General features: G+C 41.4%; 1 protein-coding gene across 3 annotated transcripts in view; it reads right to left on the reverse strand.

The window, feature by feature from the left end:
- The window catches only part of FGD4 (FYVE, RhoGEF and PH domain containing 4), a 104,807-nt gene extending 82,106 nt beyond the window's left edge, over nucleotides 1–22,701 (reverse strand). The window contains exon 1 of one of the 3 annotated variants that reach the window (XM_030237809.2): nucleotides 22,463–22,701. In XM_030237809.2, the coding sequence (XP_030093669.1) occupies nucleotides 22,463–22,691 (229 nt within the window). In that variant the 5' untranslated portion in view covers nucleotides 22,692–22,701. Of the gene's footprint in view, nucleotides 1–7,243; nucleotides 7,264–15,897; nucleotides 17,075–22,462 lie in introns of those variants that run through there. The other 2 variants (XM_050985321.1, XM_050985334.1) reach the window with 2 other exon arrangements.
- Nucleotides 22,702–23,849: the final 1,148 nt, after the last annotated feature.

A 23,849-nucleotide genomic window follows, 5' to 3' on the forward strand; every position in this document is an offset into this window, starting at 1 on the left:
ACCTCCAGGCAAATTGCTTTGCTTAGAGCATAATTTAAAGTACAAGAATCTCATCAGTAACTGTTAGTCACTATCTGTCTCCATCTGTTATGTTTCAAATGTTTTAAGTTCTTCCCTGTCCTGAACTGTTTGTGTACATGACAGAAAGAAAGCATAAACAAAGAAAGAGACAAGAAGAACTTTGCAAAGCTGTTCTGGTGGGTTTCTTTCCCAAGGGTCCTTTGAGGAGCTTTTGAGTTCAGTAACTTCATAGAACAGAAAGAATGTTTACATTTTTGGCGTATGAAGGCATGGCACAACTATTTGTATAAAAATAAATTGGTATAATAAATAATAAATGTCAGAGTAAGATGTTAGGTTTGGGTTCTTTGGCTTTTATTCAGAGAGGGGCAGGGATTAGGAGAATATAACAGCAATATCAATTACCATTATTCACAAAGAAAATATTTGCAGATAATTTCCAAAGATGAAGTGTAGCACCACCTTGGCACTTAGCTAAGGTCATATGCAAACTGGTGACACATATGGTGCCCCAGGGAATTTAGAAACTTATAATAAGCACAGCTGCTAAAATATCAAACAATGTAGTTCATACCATGGAAAAACAAAAATTTGGGCTCTTTTTCACTCATCTAGAATTTTTACTTTTGGCTGAGCATTAAATCTTGCACAGTTTATTTAGGATGGAGAGGAATAGCTTACAGGATTACTCTGGGGCAATAGAGAGGTTTAGTTTAGATTAGAGATTAGAGATCATAGATTATCAAGAAGACACCACAGAAAACATGTAAAGTTAGTTTAAAAAGCCTTTCCATTCAGAAAGGTGGCTTCACCTTCTATGAGATAAATGAGCTCCATTAGAAACTATGATACCTTGCTCCTTTTCAAAGAAGAAAATTCACTCTCACCAATGTGTCCTTTTCACTTTCAAGTGAACAAAACTGCAAAACCAATTTAGAGATTTCTGCATTTGTCACAGAGATGCTTTGAAAAAAAAGATGAAACTAAACCAAAGCCAAACAAACAGAAAACTATTAATGAAGAAACGTGGGAAATATGGTAATCCAAACAACGATGGAATTACAATGATATCCTGCATGGAGAACTTGAAACAAAAAAATTCTTATGGTAAACTACTGAATTGCTGCCAGAAATCCAAGTTCAAAATCTTTGTATCTACAATGAATTTTTTCTTCAACATATTCCTTCCTCAGTTCTCTGTGCAGACTTCTGTGTGCATAACCCCAGCAATAATAATCCCACTGACTATGAGCACAGGAGGAGGAAACAATCATTAATTACTTGAGGCTGTGCAGATATTTATAAGGCAAGAAAGATGAACATGCAGTTCTTGACGGCACCCATGGTGTTTTTAGGCTGTTGCACGTGAGAGGAAAAAAATAAAGGGCCTCAGGAATCAAAATAAAAATCAGACTTTGTTCTAGTATGGCACAGAGGAAACTGCTTTCCCATTAGAGGACAAATAAATATCACCAACTGCCTGACACAAAAGGGAAGAGGAAAACAACAGGAAAACTTGCCAGCTGGGGAAAGCGGTAATAACTGCCAGGGATAGTTTTAGGGAGGCAGCTGCTTGTCTTTGCCAAGTTTAAAGAGTTAGCTGTTCTAAAAGTATATTTGAAAAATGCCACTGGGGAGTTTAGATACTGACCTTGTATGGAAAAATTCCACTGGGAAGCCAGCAAATTTCCAGGATCCCGGGAATTCTGTTATAAGTCATCTCATGATTTCCCAGGTTCATCATCAAAAGAACTATTCCAAAAATGCAACCAATGTTGCTTTTTTCTGCTCACATCCCTACCCACAGGGCTGCCAGTCTCCCATGTGCCTGTCTGGATTTAGTTCTGCACATCCCACTCCAAAGGGAACAACTTCTAGACTGAGAATGTTGCTACTACTATATCATCACTAATCTATTTTTACTGGCTGATGCACGGGGCTTCTGGGAAGACAGCAGATATAACATTTCTCTCGGTATTTTGAGATTATTCATGTACAGGGCTCTCAGCAATACTATTTGTTGATATTTTAGAGAAGCACTGTTAATAAGCTCACAAGTATTTTAGGACTTAAAAGGCCTAAATCTGGTAAAAAAACCCAGCCAAACAAAAAAAAAAAAAATCCAAGAAGAAACCAGCAAGGTTTTCCTCATCTAACAGTGTGCTTGAAACTAAACTACTTTTTTCAGATTAAGTATTTTTAAGAGAAAAGTCTGCCTATATGGCACAGCATTGTTATCAAGAGACATGAAGGACGAGCAAACCACCATTGTGATACTTCTGAGAGTTTAACAGAAACCCCTTCAAACAGGTGATGAAGGAAGAAGTGAGGTAAAGGTGCTCAAACCAACAAAAAAGTGACTCATTATGTAACATCTGCACTTAGGCTTCAAATCCATCACAGAGCATCAGCTGGGAAAAGCACAGAAAAGACAGGTGCAGGAAGAAACCCAGATCCATAGGCACAGTGTCATGTCCTCTAACACCCCCACACTCAGCTGACATTTATTTTAACCTCTCAAGACAACCAGGAAACATTTATTCCAGATTACAAACTTTTATCCAGAAATTCTGCTAGCCTTTATCTTGAGTCAGAAGCAACCAAATGACCTAAAATTCACCACTTTTGGGAGAAGAATCAGATGCAATTTTTTTCCTCTGTAGTAACGAGGGTGGGTATTACCCAATGTGTGTGGGGAGCTGCTCAGCACTGAAAGTGACAATCTGCCAAAATACTAGATGGCTATCATCAGGTACTGTTATAAAAGCTTAAACACCTATGTAGCAGGCATGACAAAAAGTAGAAGCCACTGGAAACCACAAACATTATACTAAACAAAGGGCAGAATTCTGCTGGAACCTGACAGTTCATTATTTTGTAGTGCTCCCCTCCACCATTATCCCAACAGCAGCAACTCAGTCATGGTTATTGTATTTCACTGCTGCTTCAGAGCAATCAGCATGGATGTCACTTTCAGTGACAGATAAATCTCTAAGGCAGTATAAACTTCCAGATGAAAAAGTAGCCAGCCAACCATTTACTGACCTATTTACAGAACAAACTGGTCCATGAAACAGGAACCTCAGCATCCTGCTTCAGTCTCAAAAGTCTTATCAAGGGACACAGAAGGAGAGAGAAAAACTAAAGACAGGACACCAAAGAAGCTTTCCATTAGGACAGAGTGGCTTGACTACATCCAAGAGAAATGTAAATTAAAAAGAAATTAAATTAACATTCACACTGCAAAAGTCAGTTAAAAAGTGCCTTCTTAACAAAATATGTGTGTCTTAGCCCATCCTCTCTGCTGCAGTAATACATATACAACAATGATATTTAAAAGTTCAAGTGTCAAGATGTGTAAAAGCATGAAGAAAGTTTATCAAGTTTACAATTATCTGTCAGATATTGTACCTTCCAGAGGTGTGAAGATAAAAATACAAATCTGGAATACATTCAAGAGAAGGACAAAAGTTTTAAAAATAAACCTAACAGCAGACACTGACACTGGCTCACCAGTTTCATTTTGACTATTTGACAGACATAAAATACTCATGAGGAACACTTACTTTTTCTTTTATATTTTTAATTTTTGTTTAAAAATGGACACAAGTTTCACAAAAAAACCCAAGCTATTCTCTGAGGTATCTGGGTGATCACTGGGAACTACATAAGGACTGCATTTCATTAAATTTGATTCTCACTGCAGTTACAGTGCTGTGTATCACAGCCTTTATGTTCCACAGGCCTTACAGTTATAGTGCAGTCTGATTTTAAAAAATAGAATTACCATGAGCTAGTTCTAGGCAATGTCAGGATCCTAAAGACAAAAATTCACAGGAAGATCACATATTAAGGCAGTAGAGAAAAGAGAACAGGGCCAGGACTTATTGAACTGTGGCAGATACCTCAAATAAAAGGATGTCCAAGAGACCAGGAGAGAATAGAAACTTTAGAGCCAGAAAGTGCCCTGAACAAAGCTGTGTATGGCCAGCTCAGATCATTGAGGAACTCAGATGGAAAAAAGAAATGACAGTAAAAAAGAGCTCATGACAGAAGCAGCTTAGCAAACAGCTTTCCAGATCAGGCATCTCTGGAAGAACCCAAGGCACATCAGCTGCCCAGGAGCAGCCAGCTGCCCTCACTCCTTGCACATCAGCTGCCCAGGAGCAGCCAGCTGCCCTCACTCCTTGCACATCAGCCTCCCCTGCTGAGGAAGGGCTCAGCCACACCTGAGGCTGAGCATGGAAACAGAGATGGTGAGTCTAAAACCCAGACAAACTTGTCATATATCCTCACCATGTGTAAATTACAGCTCTCTGACTGTAGGTGGCTTGGTTTGTCTTGGTTGCTTTAGACATACAAGAAGCAGCTTAGGAAGATGGGAAGGTTGATTTTTTTTTTTCCAAATGTGTGACAGACAACACTTCAGCTAGAAACAGTAAGAGCAGAAGTCACCTGTGCTTTTGGTTTTTTGAACTTGCAAAATCAAAACTGGACCCTCCTACCCCATCCTGGCTTCTGTAAAATTTACAGAACTGAAATGAGCAACATTAATGTACTTTCTTCTGAACAAACATTTTCCATTGAAAATATTGTTTCATACACATAACATCAGCTCTTTATGCTGTGTTCCCAAAACACAGTGATACAAATGCCTTGTTTAAAGAATCATTTTCTTTCCTCCTTGCTTCAAACCACACACAGCTCCATTGAAAGAGAAGAACTTCATTGTTCCAGCAAGACAGCAGAGAGGAAATATCTAAATAAGGCTTTTCATCTGTCAAAAAGTACAGGTAGACCAATGTAGCTCATGCTTTAGTCATATAAAATTTGTGCTTTGAGGTTATGCTTTCCCAAACAAAACCCCATCTGCACCTCAAGTACAGTGAGCAGATTTACCAAAAAGAGAACAAGTGGAAAAATAAGTCTGAACAGCAGCATTCAGTTTTGGTGGTGTTCAGTGTACTCAAAATTGGGATGGCAATCTAAAGCCCACCACCAGCCCCAGTGGTCTGTCACTGACCATCCTGCAGCTCTCAAGTCAGAGCAGTGCTGACAGAATCACTTCCAAAAAGACTTTTCCATTACAACAGTAGTAGGATATCAAGTGCTCATTGTTCCCAGTATTAATTGAGAAATAAAATATTTTCAATAACTGAAGCATTTTCAAAGAAGAAAAGAAGTCAACCCATATAGGTCAGTGCAGGCTTCCAAGTGATATATTCTGAATGGTGAACATGGTGAGCCCAGGAGTCAGTGGAAGGAAGGAATGTTTCCCTTTATGCAAAGAGCTTTCAGTACTGTGAGATATCAGGACCTTACCCAGCATGTGTGTAGAGTGCTGTAAGAGCTTCTGAAAACAGCCTTGGTCACTACCAAATCATGTTAATAACCATAAAAAGCAGGATAAATTGAAGAAGCAGAATCTGGGGGGGGGGGGGGGTTGTACTTGTTTTTCCTGCACATGGCAGCACACCTACACAGACCAAAATTGGTTAAAACAATGTATTAACACTTCATAGGAGAATTCCCAAAAGTTCTCCCTTTTGTTTACCTTGCTCTACAAAGAAATAAGTGGTAGCTTTCCCTTTTCATGGGAAAATGAGCAGCTCTCCATCTTTGGTACTTTCTTCCATAATTGTGGAACTAAATAGCATAGCAGAGACCTCAGTGACACGTTCTTCATCTTAAGCCAGATTTAGAACAGCCTTGAAAGGAATGCCATGCAAAGACTCATTTTCTAATAGAGCCCCCTTTCTCCATCTTTGATCCTCACAAACTCACTCTGACAGCTACAATACAGAAGAGGTCACCACCACAAGCTGGCTATTCTGATCATCACCCCCAAGAAGCCGGCACCACAGGAAGGATGCAGGAAAGCAGTTCATGGGAACAGCACAAAAAACAGAGTGAACAAAATGGAAATTCAAGGGCAGTGACACGCCTGGCTACTGCACAGCCATGTCATACAGTTAATGGAATTACGTGGCAGCAGTCTTTCCCAGAGAAGTAAATCACTGAGACATTTCTGAAGCTTGCCTGCCAAACACCTCATATTTCATTTATTATCCTTTCACAGCAGCAAGTTGTTCACAGACTAAATTTCCCTCATTTGAGCTATGCATAAACCCTTTAGACTGATCTATTTAACGAATCTAAAAACGAAAGTCACATTTAAAAATAGGGAAATTGTTCTTAAAAGGCCTCTGTTGGAGCTTGTAAATCCCACCAACACCCCTTGTAATTGCACATACACATTTTGTACCCATACACCTTGCAGTCCCAAGCACCTTTCATTATTCCTGAACTATTTCCAGCACTTTTTGGAAAAGAGGTTATTTATTCTTAAAGAAAGCAGATGAATTATTCCATGGCTGAGCAGAGTGGCTGCTGCAGCAGGTCAATAAGGCACTGCAGGAAGGGCAGCACTGCTCTGCTCCCCCTTCAGAGACAGATCACAAGCACTGCCTTCATTAGCAAGTATTGACTACCCTCTCTAATTACTGCATTCTAGACCTCACATTTTCACTGCAGCACCAACCTCAGCTGTCCACAGAAGCCATTTGCTCAGCTCACATTTAGCTTTTACTGACAATTTCACATACTGAAAAAGGGGCAGAAACCTTTGTTTTATACATAGGCACTTCTGGGTTGCTGGAAATAGTTAAAATAGGTAGAAATTCTCTTACTGATATTAATCCACCAAATGAGGTACCTGAATCTACACGGATAAAGTTAGAAATAAAAATCCAATATTCAGACTTGTAAATTAATGAAGCAGTTTTCAGAAGAGTTCAATCTCAATACCTCAGAAAAACAGGATATTTAGCTGTTTACATATGCATGTAAAATCCTGGCTGCAGAATAGAAAACTCCAAACTTGCTCTCACAACTCTCTGATTAACCCCACTGAGTAATACCTTTGCTTTTCCTATGCATAATTTAGAAACAGACAATCAATCCCAATTAACTGCAAGCAGGAATTTAATTCTGAATCACACTGTTGGCAGAATAGAATACTGCTTTTCTATTCCCCCCTCCCCTTTCTTTTTGTCCTTCAGTGTTTCTCAGTAAACAAATCCCTGATTACTTTTTCACTTAAACATTTGCTGCATTAAATATTTGCCTTAAGGTAAGAAGGTCTATGGAAAACTACAACATCCACACCCTACCCTATTTTTCTGAAGGATTCTTGTCCACATACAGGAATTTTTTTACTTACCAGTGAAGACATCTACAAGCAATTGGTAATAAATTAGGGATTCACATTTTCTCCTTAGGTCAAAAGAGATTCTTTCTACACCAGGCTGACTTCGTGCTATATCCTCAGAGCCACCACCACCCAAGGTGGCTGCACAACCTATAGAAGGGCCCACTGTCTCTTTCACTTCCTTTTGTGGTTTTCAAGGCCAAAATGAGAGGGAGAGCTTTTTTTCCCCACCAGAATATTGCACTCTTCAGTTATTCTATAAATATGTGAAAATGTTTTTAAAGCGAGAGCTTTATTCTTACATTTTGCTCTTATTTGTGGATGCAGAGAAAAATGGCAAGACCCCACACAAGCTCAGGACACCTCTACTTCATGTCTGCTGTTCTCTCTGCATGCATTACCTCCTCCAGAAAGCAGAAACTTCAGTGAGTAGTAAAACTCCACCCAGACAAATGGAAAGCACAGCAGTGTGGCTACCAGAGGAATATACTGCCAGACTGCACTCATCATTCCCTGCAGAGCAGAATCACTGCCTGCTGAGCATTCCCCATCCTTCCCCAGCAATGAGTGAGCTGACATCAATAGGAAGTGGGATTTCTGTCACCCATACCTGATCCTTGCCAGGTTATCTGTAAAACAAGGCATCCACATTGAAAACATTTATATGAGATGGTCATGAACACTCTTCACATTCCAGCTGTTTGGTAGAAAGAAGAAGTAATTTCTTTGTTTTGAGATCTGGGACACAAAGAATGCTCAGCTTATAGCAATTGCTTCTCAGTTTTGCAAGTACAGTAATAAGCTCATATAAAACAGTTTTGGGATAGTCCTGCAGCTGAGACATTCTGTATTCATTTCACACTGGGTCAGTGTTCTGAGGATGTCTCTTCACAGCACTGCTCTCAAAGCAATCTCAGTATCAGCAGAGCAGGCCAAAAGCAATAATCTGATAAGCCATTCCTGTTTCTCTAATTTCATAGTCTGTGGTGTAAAAACACCCTAAAATATAGAAACATCATCTGCAATCTTCTCATCCATAGTCCTTTCCATAGACCTTTCCTTGCTGTTTATGCAGCAATATTAAGCTTTGATAATTATTAGTCCAATAAGATAGAGATATCAATCAAATAAAACATAGTAGCTGCTTCCTCTTTTTGAAGGTAAATGGAGTTCTGATCCTTCAAAGTTTCTTTTGCAAAGAAGACAATTCTGAAGGTAAAACTATACTTATCACACAGACTGAGATAAATAGGTCAAAACTATTTTATCAAAGGAAATACTTTCAAAACCTTTGAAGGCTGATTATTTGCTCCTGAGATGAAAAATACATATACAAATGAGAACATTACAAATGAAAACATTAATTGAATAAATAGGTTGTAAAGAGCCTCAATCCATTCAAAACTGTATTACTTGCTATACAGGGCTGCTTGAAAATAAAATAAAATAAAAATGTACAAAAATTTACTAAATTTGGGAAGCAATATAGTACAGGATTCAGCATTTTGGCTTGCAATTTGACAAAACAGTCCTAAAAAACATTTGTTCTTTTTTAGATGGAAGTGCACTTCACAAGTACCTCTGCCTCGCATGTTCAAAAAACTTGAAATATAAATAACAAATAACAGCAAATAACTTGTATATTATTTCTTATCATGCTGCTCAGTCACAAAGAGGAAGGACAGGAAAGAAAGTTGCTGAGACAAGTTTTGCCAAGCATCAGCAGAGTCACCAAGGGATTCAGAGGCATGCAACAAGCTCTTAGAGCAATTTCTGAAGGTGAAGTTGCACAGACACAGGGAAAATGAGAAGTACATTATTTTGGGGTTGGGTTTTTTCCTTGGTTTTTTTGCCCTTTTTTTTTTTTTAAGAGCATCTATTGCCATGGAAGCAGAAAGCAAAACTGAGTTTTAGAAAGGTTTCAGAACCCAGCATAAGTAACCACACTGCAGATATGAAAACCATAGTGCAGGAATTACAGCAAAACCACTAAAAGGTTATGGATATTTTAACTTTTATCCATTTCCATAGGCAATTTATCCTCAATTCCAGATTTTCATCATTGATCTCCAGCTCACAAGTAGCCACTCACAAGGAAAGAAATATGCAGGTAAATTGCTCTGTTTTCATAGTACACTTTGAAATAAGGATAGAAAGCTATCATGCTGAGCCATTGCTAATTGTAACCATTTTACAATTAATGACAGATTAATCTGTGAAAGAGAAACCTTTTGAATTAAGTCTGTGGGAAACAAACCTATGTTCCACATGTTCCTATTTCTTTCACCTGATCAGAAAAAGACCAGGTCTGATTTTATGCAAACATGCAACAGACAGGTCAGAAATCCCTTCATCTTTCATATGACATGGCCAATTTACTCAGCACACCCATTTCTGTTCAATTAGAGCAGTATCAGGGACAGCATATTTGCAAACAATTCACAGTTAAACTAAACCTTAGTAAAATTAAACCTGATTTACTGGCTGTAGGTCAGATTTCCAAAGAGTTCCAAAGAGTTCAGTGCATGATCATCCATAAAATTATAGAATGGTTTGGGCTGGAAAGACCTTAAAGATCATTTCCTTCCAGCCCCTCCCCATGGGCAGGTACAATTTCCACCAGACCAGGTTGCTCAGAGCCCCAGCCAAGCTGGCCTTGAGCACAACTCCTCCAGGCAACCTGTGCCAGTGCCACACCACACTGTGAATAAAAAATGTGCTCCTTACATCTAATCTAAATCTCTCCCCTTTTTAGTTCAAAACTGCTCCCCTTGTCCTATCACTATCAGTTTCTGTATTAAGTTCTCTTTCATATAAGTCAGCTTGCTGTTTTGTTAAAAACTATGCTGGAGTGAGGAGCTCCATCTGGAGATGCCTATAAATAAGATAGAGGAAACCATATATAACTAATGTTGTTATCAGTTTGCCTTTTTTCCCCTGAATATGGGAGTTTAATATCATACCCCTAACTACTGTTAAATCACACACTGTCTGAGCCCATCATTGCCCGTGCAGGAAGGAAAACCAGAGCAGCTTTGCTGAGCCACAGCCAGCTGGAAATTCAGCAGTAGCCCTGCTGCCAGAGCCCAGCAGTGCCACAAACCCAGCCCAGCCCCAGGGATGGCAGCAGGATGGGGAGCTCTGCTAGCCCAGCCTCTAAATCCTGCCATCCCCACTGCTGCTGTGGTGAGTGCACTGCAGCCTTCCCTCCCTGGCTCCAGCACAGAGGCAATTCATTGTGCTTTTCTTAGTAAAGGTTGGTGGAGAATTCACTGAGATGCCATGAGGGAAATAAGATTTTAAATTCAATTACAAAGGAAAAAAAAACATTACTGCATTTACTTTGCCTGCCTGTTTCGAGCCTAATAAGTGCAGGATCCCTATTTAAGTCTGTGTGCAAAGATGGAGTTAAATATTCATGTGTCAAGGCTTGCCTACATGTTGTTTTATTGATATTTGTCAATAGAGAGCAATATGCAGCTGCTCATATCTTAAGTTTACATAGGTATCATGTACTAAGACTGAATTTTCACATTTGCAACTCAGGGCACAACTCTGTGAATAAATGAACGTGACTAATGTTTTGAAAGATACTGAAGTAGAATAAAGTTATGAAATATAAATTACCTTATTAACTTTATATTAGAATTACCTTAACAGAAGTAAAATAAAAATCTGCATTAGATTTCAAAACTCAGATTCTTGTCATAGATATAATGTTGTTAAAGTTACCTTCCTTTTAATCTCTGAGGAGCTGAAAAATACAGGTGTGCTTTTATCTTATTTTTTAAATTCAAACACCTGAATTAGAATTAATAGAAAGAATTCAGACCTGCTTCCTTTTTAATATCAAATAAATCAGAATAAATAAATAAGAAAAGACATGCAGTCATTCCCCACAATCCACTAATCAGGAAACCAACATTATGCATCTTTTCAGAAAGTTATTTTGCCTGTATATTCCTAAATGTATCTGCTAAGTCCTAATTAGGGAACAGAATAGTATTTAAAATAGTAAACAAACAAAAAAAAAATCCACCCCACAAACCCAAAATACCACACTGCCAAGTCAATAAGTAGAAAAGAGTAAAAGAGTTGATTTTCTACACTCACCAAATAATTAATTACACAATCATAATTTAAACTGCAGATTGTTCAAAGTTATAACATCCACACATAGAAAAAAAAGGATAGGGGAGAAGCATACATTCCACACAAAATTCGGTTCTGTATTTGCACGTATGTCATTCAAAAGGTTATGGTAAAAACAGATGTTCTTCTTCATGATCAGAGTTTCATTATCTATATATTATTGTATATTGTCTTTATGTGGCTTGCTAGCAGACCCTGTAATGCAGTTCAGAAGTTTTCATTTAGAGTTTAACATGCTTACTAATTATCAGAATTCTCCTTCCTTCTTTCAATGCATGCTCATACACGGGGAAGAAAGGGGGAAGAAAGGGGGAAGAAAGGGGGAAGAAAGGGGGAAGAAAGGGGGAAGAAAGGGGGAAGAAAGGGGGAAGAAAGGGGGAAGAAAGGGGGAAAGAAAGGGGGAAGAAAGGGGGAGAAAGGGGGAAGAAAGGGGGAAGAACGGGGAAGAAAGGGGGAAGAAAGGGGGAGAAAGGGGGAAGAAAGGGGGAAGAAAGGGGGAAGAAAGGGGGAAGAAAGGGGGAAGAAAGGGGGAAGAAAGGGGGAAGAAAGGGGGAAGAAAGGGGGAAGAAAGGGGGAAGAAAGGGGGAAGAAAGGGGGAAGAAAGGGGAAGAAAGGGGGAAGAAAGGGGGAAGAAAGGGGGAAGAAAGGGGGAAGAAAGGGGGAAGAAAGGGGGAAGAAAGGGGGAAGAAAGGGGAAGAAAGGGGGAAGAAAGGGGGAAGAAAGGGGGAAGAAAGGGGGAGAAGGGAAGAGAAAGAAAAGAAATCCTTAGGAACTGGGTCCTTTTAGCACCATGCAGTCCTCTCCATAGTTACTCCTGTTTTTCCAATCTCTTGTATTCTACACCTGAAAAAAACTCCTAATCAGAAACCTTATCCTGCTTTTATGTCCTGTGCCACAGCAAATATTGCATTTTAACTTCAAACAACCTGCTCCAGCTCTGCTAGCCTTACCCACATTTAGTGTTGCCTGTCAGCTCACTGACTATAATAAGCATGTAGTCCTTGTCAGTCTCAGGAAGGATAATATATTCTCACTTCTCATATTTAAAAAGCATTTTTCCTTCCTGAAACTGAAGCTAACATTTGACAGCAAGCAGCTACTTTGTTTGACTTCCTGAAGGAGGAAAAATACTTGGAGAAATTCCTCCATTTCCACCCCAAAGTATAGATTGAGGGTGGTGCAGGGGCACAAAGAACCACCTGAGAATGAGTGCATGGGAAGCAGAGGGGCAGGAGTGGTTCTTTTCTTCCATAAGTAATTTTGTACAGGCAAACAGAGCTCAGCGGAGCACTGTGGAAAACGACAATTACTAAATATATACATGCACTCTCATGGTGTCCACAGAGAACAATTCATCAACTTCTGCTCAGGTTTCTAATCTCCTGCCTTGCAGTGAGAGGAAGGAAAGAGTGAAAGATTTTTTTTTTCTGTTAAGCCAGCAATGTTGTGAGCAATAGCACTGCACACCACAGGGCAGCAGACTGAACGGAATTCTTCTTCCTGCAGAAAACTCTCTCCAAAAACACACCCTAACACAGAATTCTGTAATTTTTTTCCCTGATCTGTCAACTACCTCCACCTCTAGGCAAAAGGAAACAATTGGAAAGGCTGGTGCTGCAAAGGAACTCTTGTGACACGTTATGGGTCCCAGCAGAGTAACTGGAGTTTTCACCTGCATTGCTCTACAGTCACCTCTCTGCAAGTGAGGGTTTGGGTTCTGTAATTTCACCATATTTGAGTATTCCTAATATCACACCCAAACAAAGGAACTAAAAAATACTTGTAAACTGTTGTGCCCTGGAGCTGTTCCTCACTGCAGGTACTTCAGCACCATTACCAACCCACATTTACAGACACCAGTCATTTTCTCTGTGTCCAACTTAAAACCTCTCTGTTATTTGAAAGGACTACATTAATGTTTTCCCAGAAAGCCATAGTGAAAACAATGAGTTTTTAGAGAAGAAGAGTCTGAAATATCTGGATCAAACTAGTTTTAGAAGACTGTGAAGACTTCCTGATGTCTCCTATACCAGAATCCTGGTCCATGGTCATACACTGCATGCTGTTTCAGATAAATGCTGGTCACAGATGCCTTGACTCCTGCAGAACACAAGCAATCAGTAATGGCTTGGCAGATGCCTTTAATCAGCACTGTTTAACCCCATGGGGGGAAAAAAGTAATGGGACAGTTTGAGATGCACACAACACCCTTAACCTGTCCTGTTTTCTAAGCCTCATGTAAGCCTTTAAACCAACAAATCATAAGACATGCATGGTGAAACTACTTGATCCCTTTTTCGTTTAGAACCCACCACTGTCCTATCTCAACATTTTCTGTAAGCTACAAGAGGCAAAAAACTCAATTAAGATTCATTTTAATCAGGATCCAGTCCCATACAAGACCTAAATGGCACTTGGGACCTAGCAAAGAAGGCACAATAGTCACAGTGATAAGGTACATGATATATACCACCTTACAACACCCTGATTTTACTCATGTTTATAAATGGTAGGCCTTGCTTTTCTCCAGCAGCTCAACTGCATTTGGTGACAACAGCCCCAAAAATCCCATAAAAAACTAGTGAACTTTACAGTTGGCACTGGCCACCTGGGAAAAGCAACCATAACAGTATTAAAAGGCAACAGTTGTTAAAACCAGGAAGTAATAATTCTCCACAGTTATGATGAACAGACACTTGTTTGTTTAAGCACCACGAAAATCCTTTGAAGAGGTAACTCACTTGGGACTTGAAGTTCCTTTAAATTCCATATTAACACAGACAATGTTAATACTGTTCTCATTTCTATGAACAAAAAGCTTTTCATATATCCTTTGCACAAGCAGCCCTTATACAAAAAAACCCAAAATGAACAGTTAAAGGGGCAATTCTCCCAGTTGAAGACCAAGGTTAGCCCACACCAGCACGAGCCAGGGCTCCTACTGGCTATCCACAGCAGTTGGATATTTCTCTCACCCTTGACTGCACGGCAGGAATGTTGTTCTGAGGATACCCCCTATGCTTGATCCAGGACAGGGAAAGGATGTGGGGGAGTTTAGAAGCATGTGCAGAACCCACCTCTTGGGCTGCTGTGTTTTGACCCCTCCACAAACACAAAAGCCAGGGCAACACTCCCTCCCTGCTGCTTCACCTACCTTGGCAGGCTCAAACAGCACCCAAACAGCTCAGGCACCTGCCTGCCCTTGACTTGCAGGTCTGGTGAGCCTGTTTGTCCCCTGGATCAGTTATAGATTAATAAATTATGAGGAACACTGTTCCCTGCATTATCATGCATAACTCAAGAGCACACAGAGGTAATTACAGAGCAACAGTCAGCCCAGATTACCAGAACATGGTCAGCTTAAGCTGCTGAACTCCAACCACTCTGCTTTCTAAAATGGACAATGATTTTTAGGAGTAGATTGATGCAACTTGTTGTCAAGTTTAAAGCACATCTTACTAAAATTCACATTGCTCTGTATTTAGAATTAAAATAAGCTAAAACACAAATGCTGAATAATTTCATGCACTGATAGCAATTCTGATTTTATTGTAAATACCACAAAAAAAGACCAAAACAGGTGTTTTGCAAAGCCTTCCCTAGAACCACATTTTCACACAAAAATTTCCAAGCTTTCGTTATAAAGACATAAAAACCCTCTTTTAAAGTTTCAAGAATTAATAATTTTCAGGCTTTTGAAAGCCATCTCCAGGTGTTTCATCTCACATTACTTTCTTGAATGCTCTAGTAGCACTAATCCATAGGAGAATAACTGAAGTACAAAAGGATTCTACCCTCGCAGATGAAATGCGACCACTTAATAAGGAGAGTTAGTGTCAGATTGAATAAAAAGGAATGTGCAGTATGTTTATGTTAAGACAGGGACATTTTGCCCAGAGTCACTTGAAGAAAAGGCTGATGAGCAGTGTAATTGCATAAAACTGAGAAAAAATTCAATTTTATCAAAACCAATTGACTTTCTCTGTATCAGTGACTTTGCTTTGATTCTTAACTCACCAATTCTGAAGAGAGACATAATTAGTCAGTAAGTTTAATTTCCTGACTCAGTTACTGATGTTAATATAAATAATGCAGATATACTAGTATTCAATTAAGGAAATGAAGTATCACAGACAAGACAGTAAATGATGGAAAGTGATGGCAAAGAGGAAAAGCATTCTAATAATTCACTGCCACAAGTTGTCATCAAGCTCTTGCAATTCAAGACAAAATACTTAAAAAGCAACCTGCCTTCAAATATTGTTTGCTTTAAAAATTTTACAATTCAGGGAATTTATGGAGTTTGGAGTTTTTTAAAGTCTGCTGTAGACACTAACTTTGATTTTTGATTTAGAATACTTGTTTCATGGTAGAAGAGAAATTAGAACCCTGCTCTCCTGTGAACATTCAAGAAAGTCATGTGGCATATGACAGACTCCTGAACTTAAGCAACCAAATGTCTCAGCCTAGAAGGAAGATGAAGCCTTAAGTAAATAAAAAAAAGGTTCCCCTACCCCATCTTTCCAGCTGGAGCTTAAAGGCTGGACAGTCCCCAAAAGGAACAGCAGCTGGTCAGGTCAGGATGCTCAGCCAGCAGCAGAGGCAGTACCAGGGAGCTCTACACTCTGCCCTAGATCTTCTACCTTGAGAAGCCACCAGGAAAGGGCAGGGAGATCTGCCTTCAAGTTTTCCAGGCTGAGGTCTCTCGTGCTTCACAGAAACAGAAGACAGACCAAGGATGCAATTAGAAACTTCTCTGCTGACTCCTCAAGTGCCACAAAGTCCCCAACAGCAACCAGCAGAGCCAAAAGCCTGGCACAGAAACATCAAATGCTCAGCTAATAAAAAGCCTGACCCTTGAAAGGGCCAGAAGAAATTCAGCCACTGAACCAGTGACATTTGATCATTGTTCACCACTGTCCCTCTCCTAGCCTCATCCAGTTCTGGCCACACCAGCATCTCTGTGGGAAGGAAAGTGCCTGCAGTTACCCATGGGGGGAAGGCTGCACCTCAAGCAACACTATCACCTGTGCTGCAAGACATTTGTTCAGAAGTCATTAACAGATCACAGAATTTCCCATGCCACAGTACAGTTCCACCTCATTTTTCCTTCTTTCCAGGCTATTTAACTTGTTTCACATTAACTTCTGACATACTTAGCATTACTACTTATAATGAATTTCATTGCTCTGGCCTACCTTCCCCCCAGTGTCTTTTGCCTCTAATTTTAACACATTTTGTGCTCCATTTTACTGAATTTCAGTGCAATCAGAGGTGTCAAATTGCTCTGAAACTCACTAGAAATGCATTTCTTTACATGTCTAGTTTTGCAGACTACCGTAGCAGCAATTTTCCTTCTCTCCTGTTTTTACTCAATTCTCCTCATATTCTGACATTACCTTACTGCTCTTATCTGCACCCTGGGACCACATCTGATTCCTACATGGCTTGACAACATTTCAACAGAGCCCCATCCTCCCTTCCCTACATTTACTTCAAAAGTCTTTTCTTCTGCTAAAGGCTTATCTCTGTTAAAATGCTATTTCCAAGGCAGCTAGGTGAAGAAACCATTAAAAATTCCTCTCTCAGTTTCCTCCTTTATGCTCAGGTTATTTACACAACCTGGTGCTCTGGGGACACACTCCCTAAGCAGCATTCTCTCTCCCTTTGTCAGGAGTACAGCAGTTTGTTGACAATGGCATGAATCTATCAAGCTGTCCTCTGCTACACATTTGATTAAAATGTTTTGACCATCAATAGCTGGAGGCAAGGTTTATTCACAGATTTAACACAGATGAAAAGGATCATTCTGATTATCTGAGTGTAAACATTCGTCCTGGATCCCCTTATATTCAGGGCAGCTAATATCCACAGCATCCCATTCTGGAACAGAAAGCCATTTTTTCCTCTCATAGAAATAGAGTTTCAGCTACAAAAATTCACAGTCAGTAATTTGATTAAAATATTGAATTGACAGAAAATCTACCCAATATTAAGAAAATTAGAGGAAAAAGCCCACAAGTGCCTCATTTTAAAATTTCCTTGCTTCATATTTTTCCTTTCCCTCTGACAAATCCTTCATCCTGGGAAGACAACTTATCTATCAAATGCATAACACTGCTTAAAGACACAACAGTGCAAAACAGAGCAGTTGGAGGGCTTTACCACAGATCTCACTGTACCCAAGACATACTGCCAAACACTGCCCAGTTATGAGCAGGATTTTTACTGCAATGCTGGGAGATGAGATCGTCTCTCACTGGGACTTTAGAAGTGGGGGAAAAGTCTGATAGCTGCAGTTTCAAGCAGCACGAGTGTTGACAGAAAAAGGAACAAAATAATAGCCAAGGGCAAACCACTGGGGTTTTTTGTTATTATTTTATGTTATTATTTTGTTATTCCTTTGTCAATATTTGATTTTACTTGTTACCCAAAGGTAACACATTCCCTGAAGAAGCTTTCCTCTTGCAATCTAGAAATCTCCCAACCACATTTATTAATTTATCTACAAAAGAAATTAGTTTTATGATCCTGTACACTAAACTAATTTGTACTGGGTGTGCAAATTATTACTTTCTCAGTTTCAGCAATGCCTAGAAGCATTTCAGCAATGGTACTTACCAGAACCTTACCTGACTTTGGCCTCTCAGGCTCTATTGAAAAGAAGCTTCTAGAGAAAGGAGCAGGCAAGTTTCAGCAAACCCATGTCAATTGCAACTCTCCTTTGAAATCTTGTGTGTATTGTCACTTGAAAGCCAATCAGTGAATACAAACTTTAATTTATTTCAGGAAATCAACATCCAGGTCACCAGGAAGTCAATATTACAGGACAAACAAGAATTATTAGGTAAAGTAGATGTTGTCAGTAAAGAGTTAAATAGAAACATCAAACCAACCCAAAATACATATAGACATGAACTAAACTCTTACTGGCTTTAAGGGGATAATTTTGATCCTAAATGTTTGGAGGAGAAGTGGGAGAAGAAATAGTAAAAATTCCATTTCTTGGCCCTTCCCCACCTTTGCTTCAATAAGAGGCAGAGGTGATTAATTTGGTTTAAAACAGGAAGATTTCTAATGAGAGGAAAATGTATTTTCATGCAAGTTCTGCATAAAGCAATTGGTTATGCTTTACTTCCCCTCATTTTTGAAGAGAGAAGAATGTTTTGAAGCAGTTTCCTCATATTCACCTTCCTCTCTCAACATTTTAAAGTATCAACACTCCTTGAAAAAGCTCAGTTTTAGAAAAATGTCAAAAAGCCTCTAATCCCCAGGAAGGCTTGTAAAGCAGCTATTTTTCTTTGTCAGTGGTCTCTAGTGCACCTAGAGATGCAAATCACTGCTAAGATTAGTCCCAATGATTGTACAGGTTTTCCCTGTATAGCAAATTTTCAGTCACTGTAGACCAGTCAACGAAATGCAGTGGGTTATACAAAGCCAGGAACAAGAGGAATCAAAATCCAATGTTCATTGCTGTATTTTCAAAGGTAAAACAACAGCAATGACAAACTGTCAGGCAGGGCACAGTTATCCTTCTAGCATTTAAAAAATAAGCAACAAAGACATTTTTCATAGACTAGAGCAGCATACTATTAGTCTCATTTATTTATCTCCTCCTGCAAGGTGGAAACCCAAAATATTATTGAAGTTTCTTTAACACAATCCCATCATTTCATACCCATTTACAGGCAGAGCTACAACAGCAGCAGCAGGGAACTAATTTTTTTTTCCTGTCAGTGTTAGAAGACACCTTGCTGCAGTGAATGCTGTCCTGAATGCAAATTGCCTCAGCTCCCCACGAGGCACTCTGCAATGTCTCAGACTGCCAACAGCACAGGGCCAGCAGATGTACAGTTAGAAGTCAGTGGTCAGAGGAAAACTTTCCAGAAAGGGTGAAAATTTGCAGTGCAGTGGGCAAAGCCACGGAAGCAGTGCAAGATCTGAATGCCACAAAAGTTAACCTAGTTTATGTGCAGCAAGGCCAGAGGGGACTGTGCTGATGACAGGAGCAAGCTGTTTCTTGCTATGAAAGTGAGTTACTGTGTGCCTGTATTCTGAGTGATGGCTTCACACCTTGATTAAGTCTGCTGGGTGGAGACAGACCCTCCTAGGACAGCTCCATCCTCTGCAGAATCCAAGGGGTGCCACGCTCACTCCTTGCAGAGCTCTTGGCTTTTGGAAGTGCTGAACAAGCCAGCTGTGAAACACCTGTTTCCTGGTGGGAGGCTAATTTTGAGTAAACATGCACACACACATTTGAAGTAAAGCTTCACTCAAGTCACACAAATTCTGAATTCTAAATCAGCAGGGGAAAATAAAAAAGGCACCGAATCCACAACAGTGGATTTTCCTTTCAAAAAGAGATCGTTAGTCATGTTACTGCACACAACACCCTTTTCTAAACTGTTTCCAGATACCTAGTTTGGCATCATCCATCAATTTTAAAATATCTCTGAAGATTCAAAAACTCTTTTGTCTAAACTTTTAAATTAATGTCAACTTCTACTGAGAGATAAATTTTGCTTTGTCCTGTAGGCAGTTAAACACAACAAGCTTTTTCAAGCTCACAGATTAATACAATATAATTGCCACTTTGCACACAAGAATGAAGGTGAATTTGGGCTATAGCAAGTGGAAGAGCAGAAAGATTTTTTCTGCTACATGTCAGACACTTGGATTGCAGTGCACAACAAAAGGCTGATGCTGTAACAGAAAACTTCAGTAGCTCATATCAGCATCAGAAATGTTTTCAAGCAACACCAAGAATGGAAACACTCCTTGATCTTCTGCCTCCCAGCACATAAAAACTGCACATGCCCTCCTTCATCAGTCCAATGTCAAAAGCTGTGAGGCAATATTGAGTGTACAGGAGTTACAATAGTCTTTATTATGTCTCTGCACTAATTAACACACAATTTATTAGTTTGAGAAGTGCTCTGATATGCTTGCCATATGCATCATCCAGAATTGTTCCAAATGCATTTACAGCTCATAAATCAGATCTGCTTTCTCAGTTCCTTTCCAGATACAGATCTGAGGGAATTGCCTGAGAACTGTCCCCCAGGCAGTAATGTCAGTAACTCTCATATTGCACAACATTTGGCAGAGACAAGGACTGGAGATGGACTACACTAGGTCCTTTCCTGTAAGATTTTCAAGCAGGTCAAAGGCACAGCAAAAACCCTTTTCAGATCCAGTTAGTATTTTATAAGCCAGAAAAGCATAAACACCTGCCTTTCTTTTTTTCAACACATCTAGCTTCATGCTGCAACTGTGAATTAATTCTACTGCAGAATCAAGGCAGTCTGGTGAGCTCTTGTCAGCCACAGAAGCAAGTGCAGTCACATTCTGACTACAGAGAGGAAAGCTACAAAGCTATCCTGGGTTTATAGGATGCTGAAGCACTTGCTCCAGCAGCTTCTGCAACAGGAAGATGGGGGCCAAAGTTCCCCTCTGAGAATAGAAATGCTGTTCAGAAGGTTTCTTCATCTCATTTTCTGGGAGAAATGGATTATGAATGGGAAAAAAAAGAGAGGCTTTATGCACTTACATGGAGAAACCATCACCAAATCTCCCTTCCATTTCCCACATTTTTGAAATTCATTTCCTTATCATCATTTGCGAGGTTTTCATACTTGGAAGTCACGATACAGGAAACTACTGTGAGTTTGGTTATTGCAGTGCAAGGACATTTGATTAGCAGGATACTGCTCCTATCATGACCCTCACAACCTTCCTGCAACCCAACAGCTGACAAGAGCAGTCACACTGAAAGGCTACATCCTGCACAAATGTTTAGTACATAAGTCACCTGGTGGAGCTGGTGTGAGTTCACATGAAAAGAGCAACGATGAACAGATTGTAGATGAGTATAAATACACTACCCAGGGGTCTAAGGTAACAGAGAGCAACTGCAGAAGACTAAAGGAACTAAATTGCAAACTAACAGAAAACATAGAGCCCTGGTTATAACTACACCTCTATTTGAGGAGATTAACAATCCAAGCCTACATGCTGCAAACACAATTACCAATTCCTCTTTCTCAATGTAAACGAACATATAAAGCCTTGAGAAAAAAAATCCCACCGCCAATAAAAGACTGTGGTTTCATGCACAAATCCAAAGTCACTGAACATTAAAGCTAAAATAAAGGATCCTGTGAACAGCATTGTGGTAGTCTGTTCTTCTCTGTGCATACTCATTGTTTAATTAAGCAGGCCTCTTGCCCAGGAAGTCATGGAATGACTGTCCCCAAGCAAAATACCCCATCCTAGTATTTGGCATGTCATAATTCCCAATATGGTAACAACCATATGGCAGAGATTACAAGCTTTATTTGACCCACTTTGCCCTCACACACCCATAAAACCAAGGGGCAGTGACACCAGAAGCATGAGGACAGCACATTGCACCTGCTGTCACATCACAGAGTTCAGACCTGGAAATGTGTGTGTGTGTGTGTGTGTGTGCGTAACCTGCTGATAAAGGACAGCTTTCTGAAGCTCAGATTTTACCACAGTACTTCTTCAGAGTGGCCAAGGCAACACGGGTAACCAACCTGAGTCTGTCTGCCCCTTTCCACATTATGCAGCTGCCTCCTGAAGTGTAACGTGTCAAACAAGTCTAGCACAGGTTACTGCACAGGTTATTGCTGAAGGGGGAAAAGAGGGAGGCCCTGGGGAGGGGCAGGTGCAAGCCACGGTCTGTGGCAGGGGGAACATTGCTTTCCTGCCATCCTAAGAACTGCCAGCACAAAACTCTGAGATATAAAAATATAAGTTACAATATTCTAATACGTAACAATGTAAACGGACACGAATAAAAAGTACAACTTGAGTACATTTCGTGCTGAAGGTATGAGCTCCGAAGGCCCGGGGGGCTTTCTCCTGACGAGCCCCGGAGTTCAGCCCTGCGAGCAGCGGCCCCGCAGCCACAAGCCGCGCAGGCAGAGGTCGATAGGCGAAGCTCCCCGGCTGTGGCAGGTGAGCAGCACCCTCTGTCCGCACCCGGCAGGCGCAGGAAGCCAGGGGAGCCCACCCGGGGCAGAGCGATGCTGCCCGGCGGCGCTGCGCTCTTACCTGCGGCCGTGCTCCGGGCTGCGGCTCCGCCGGGCGCTGCTCCGCCGGCTCCGGGAGCGGCGCTGGATTTCCTGCGGATCGCCACCCTCCTGAAGTGCGCTCCCTCCGCTCCGCTCGTCCTCGGCGCGGCGGAGAAACGGAGAAAGGCGGATTGGGGCAGAGGCCGGGGGCTCCGTAGGGCCCCCCGCGCTGCCCCGAGGGCAGCACCTCCCTCCCCGCCCGCCTGCATCGCTCGGGCCTCACCTGCGGCCGCTCCCGCCCCGCCCGGCCCGGCCCGGCACCTGGCCCGGCACCGCCTCCCGCAGCCCTGCCCTCGCTACCTGCCCAGCGGCCGCCGGCCCCGGGCCGGGTTCCCCGCCTGCATGGCGAATCACGGCCAGTCACAGCCCTGCACAGTCCCGGCCCGTCCCGGGGATGCGCGGTGACTTTCTCCGAGCCGGGCGCCCAGGGCGCAAGTTCCCCCCGCGGGCACCGCACCCGCTCTGCTTCCTCCCGGAGCCTCGCCGGGAGACCCCGGCCCCGCTCCCGCTCCCGTTCCTGTTCCTGTGCCTGTGGCCGGCCGCGCTCTCCCCCGCTCTCCTCTGCAATGCCTGCCCTGCCAGGGGAGGCCCAGCTCCTCCAGGGATGTCAGACACTGACCCTGACATCACGGTGCATCTAAGGAGCTGCCCGTAACACAGTCCCCCGTGTCCGACGAGAACATTCTCAAAGGCATCTCTGAGTCCCAGCACTTTAAAGTGAGTTTTGATGCCAGGGATGGAGTTTTGATGCCAGGGATGGAGCTGCAATTCTTTCATCAATAATAATTCCATCCAGGCCAGAGCTCTTGCCTCTTTGCCAAAGTCTCTAAATTTTCATCAATGGGAAAGGCAATCAGCAGGCTATGCTGCTTTGAGATTACAATCACTTCTACAGCAACAGTGACTGAAAGCACCTGTTTACCTGGTTAACCAAAACACGATGTTCAGAGGAAGAACATCACCTGTGCCACTGTGAGAGCAAGCCTGTTAAGAGCTTTGAAGTATGTCAGGGAGGTTGATGTGGTGCAGTTTGGGGCAATCCAGTAGGGAAACAGCGCTCCCACTTCACAGGGATTTCCTCACCTTTGGAAACCCAGGGTTTTAGGGCTTCCCTAAACGTGGCCTCATGTTTAGGAGCATGCTGCCTCATTTGCCATCAGCTGTAGCTGGAGGATTTCCTCACAAAAGAGGAGTGCAGTCAGCTACACTCCAGGAATGGTATCCCTTTGGCAGCAGTCCAACACAACCTTTAGTTACCAGGAAACCATGAATTGCTGGGGTTTGAGAGAATATTCTGGGGAAGTTCCTATCTGTACTTACCCTGCTCATACATCTCTCTTTGACCACTGTCAGAGATGGGAAGTGGG

Source organism: Serinus canaria, chromosome 1A, assembly GCF_022539315.1.
Source record: "Serinus canaria isolate serCan28SL12 chromosome 1A, serCan2020, whole genome shotgun sequence".
NCBI lineage: Eukaryota > Metazoa > Chordata > Aves > Passeriformes > Fringillidae > Serinus > Serinus canaria.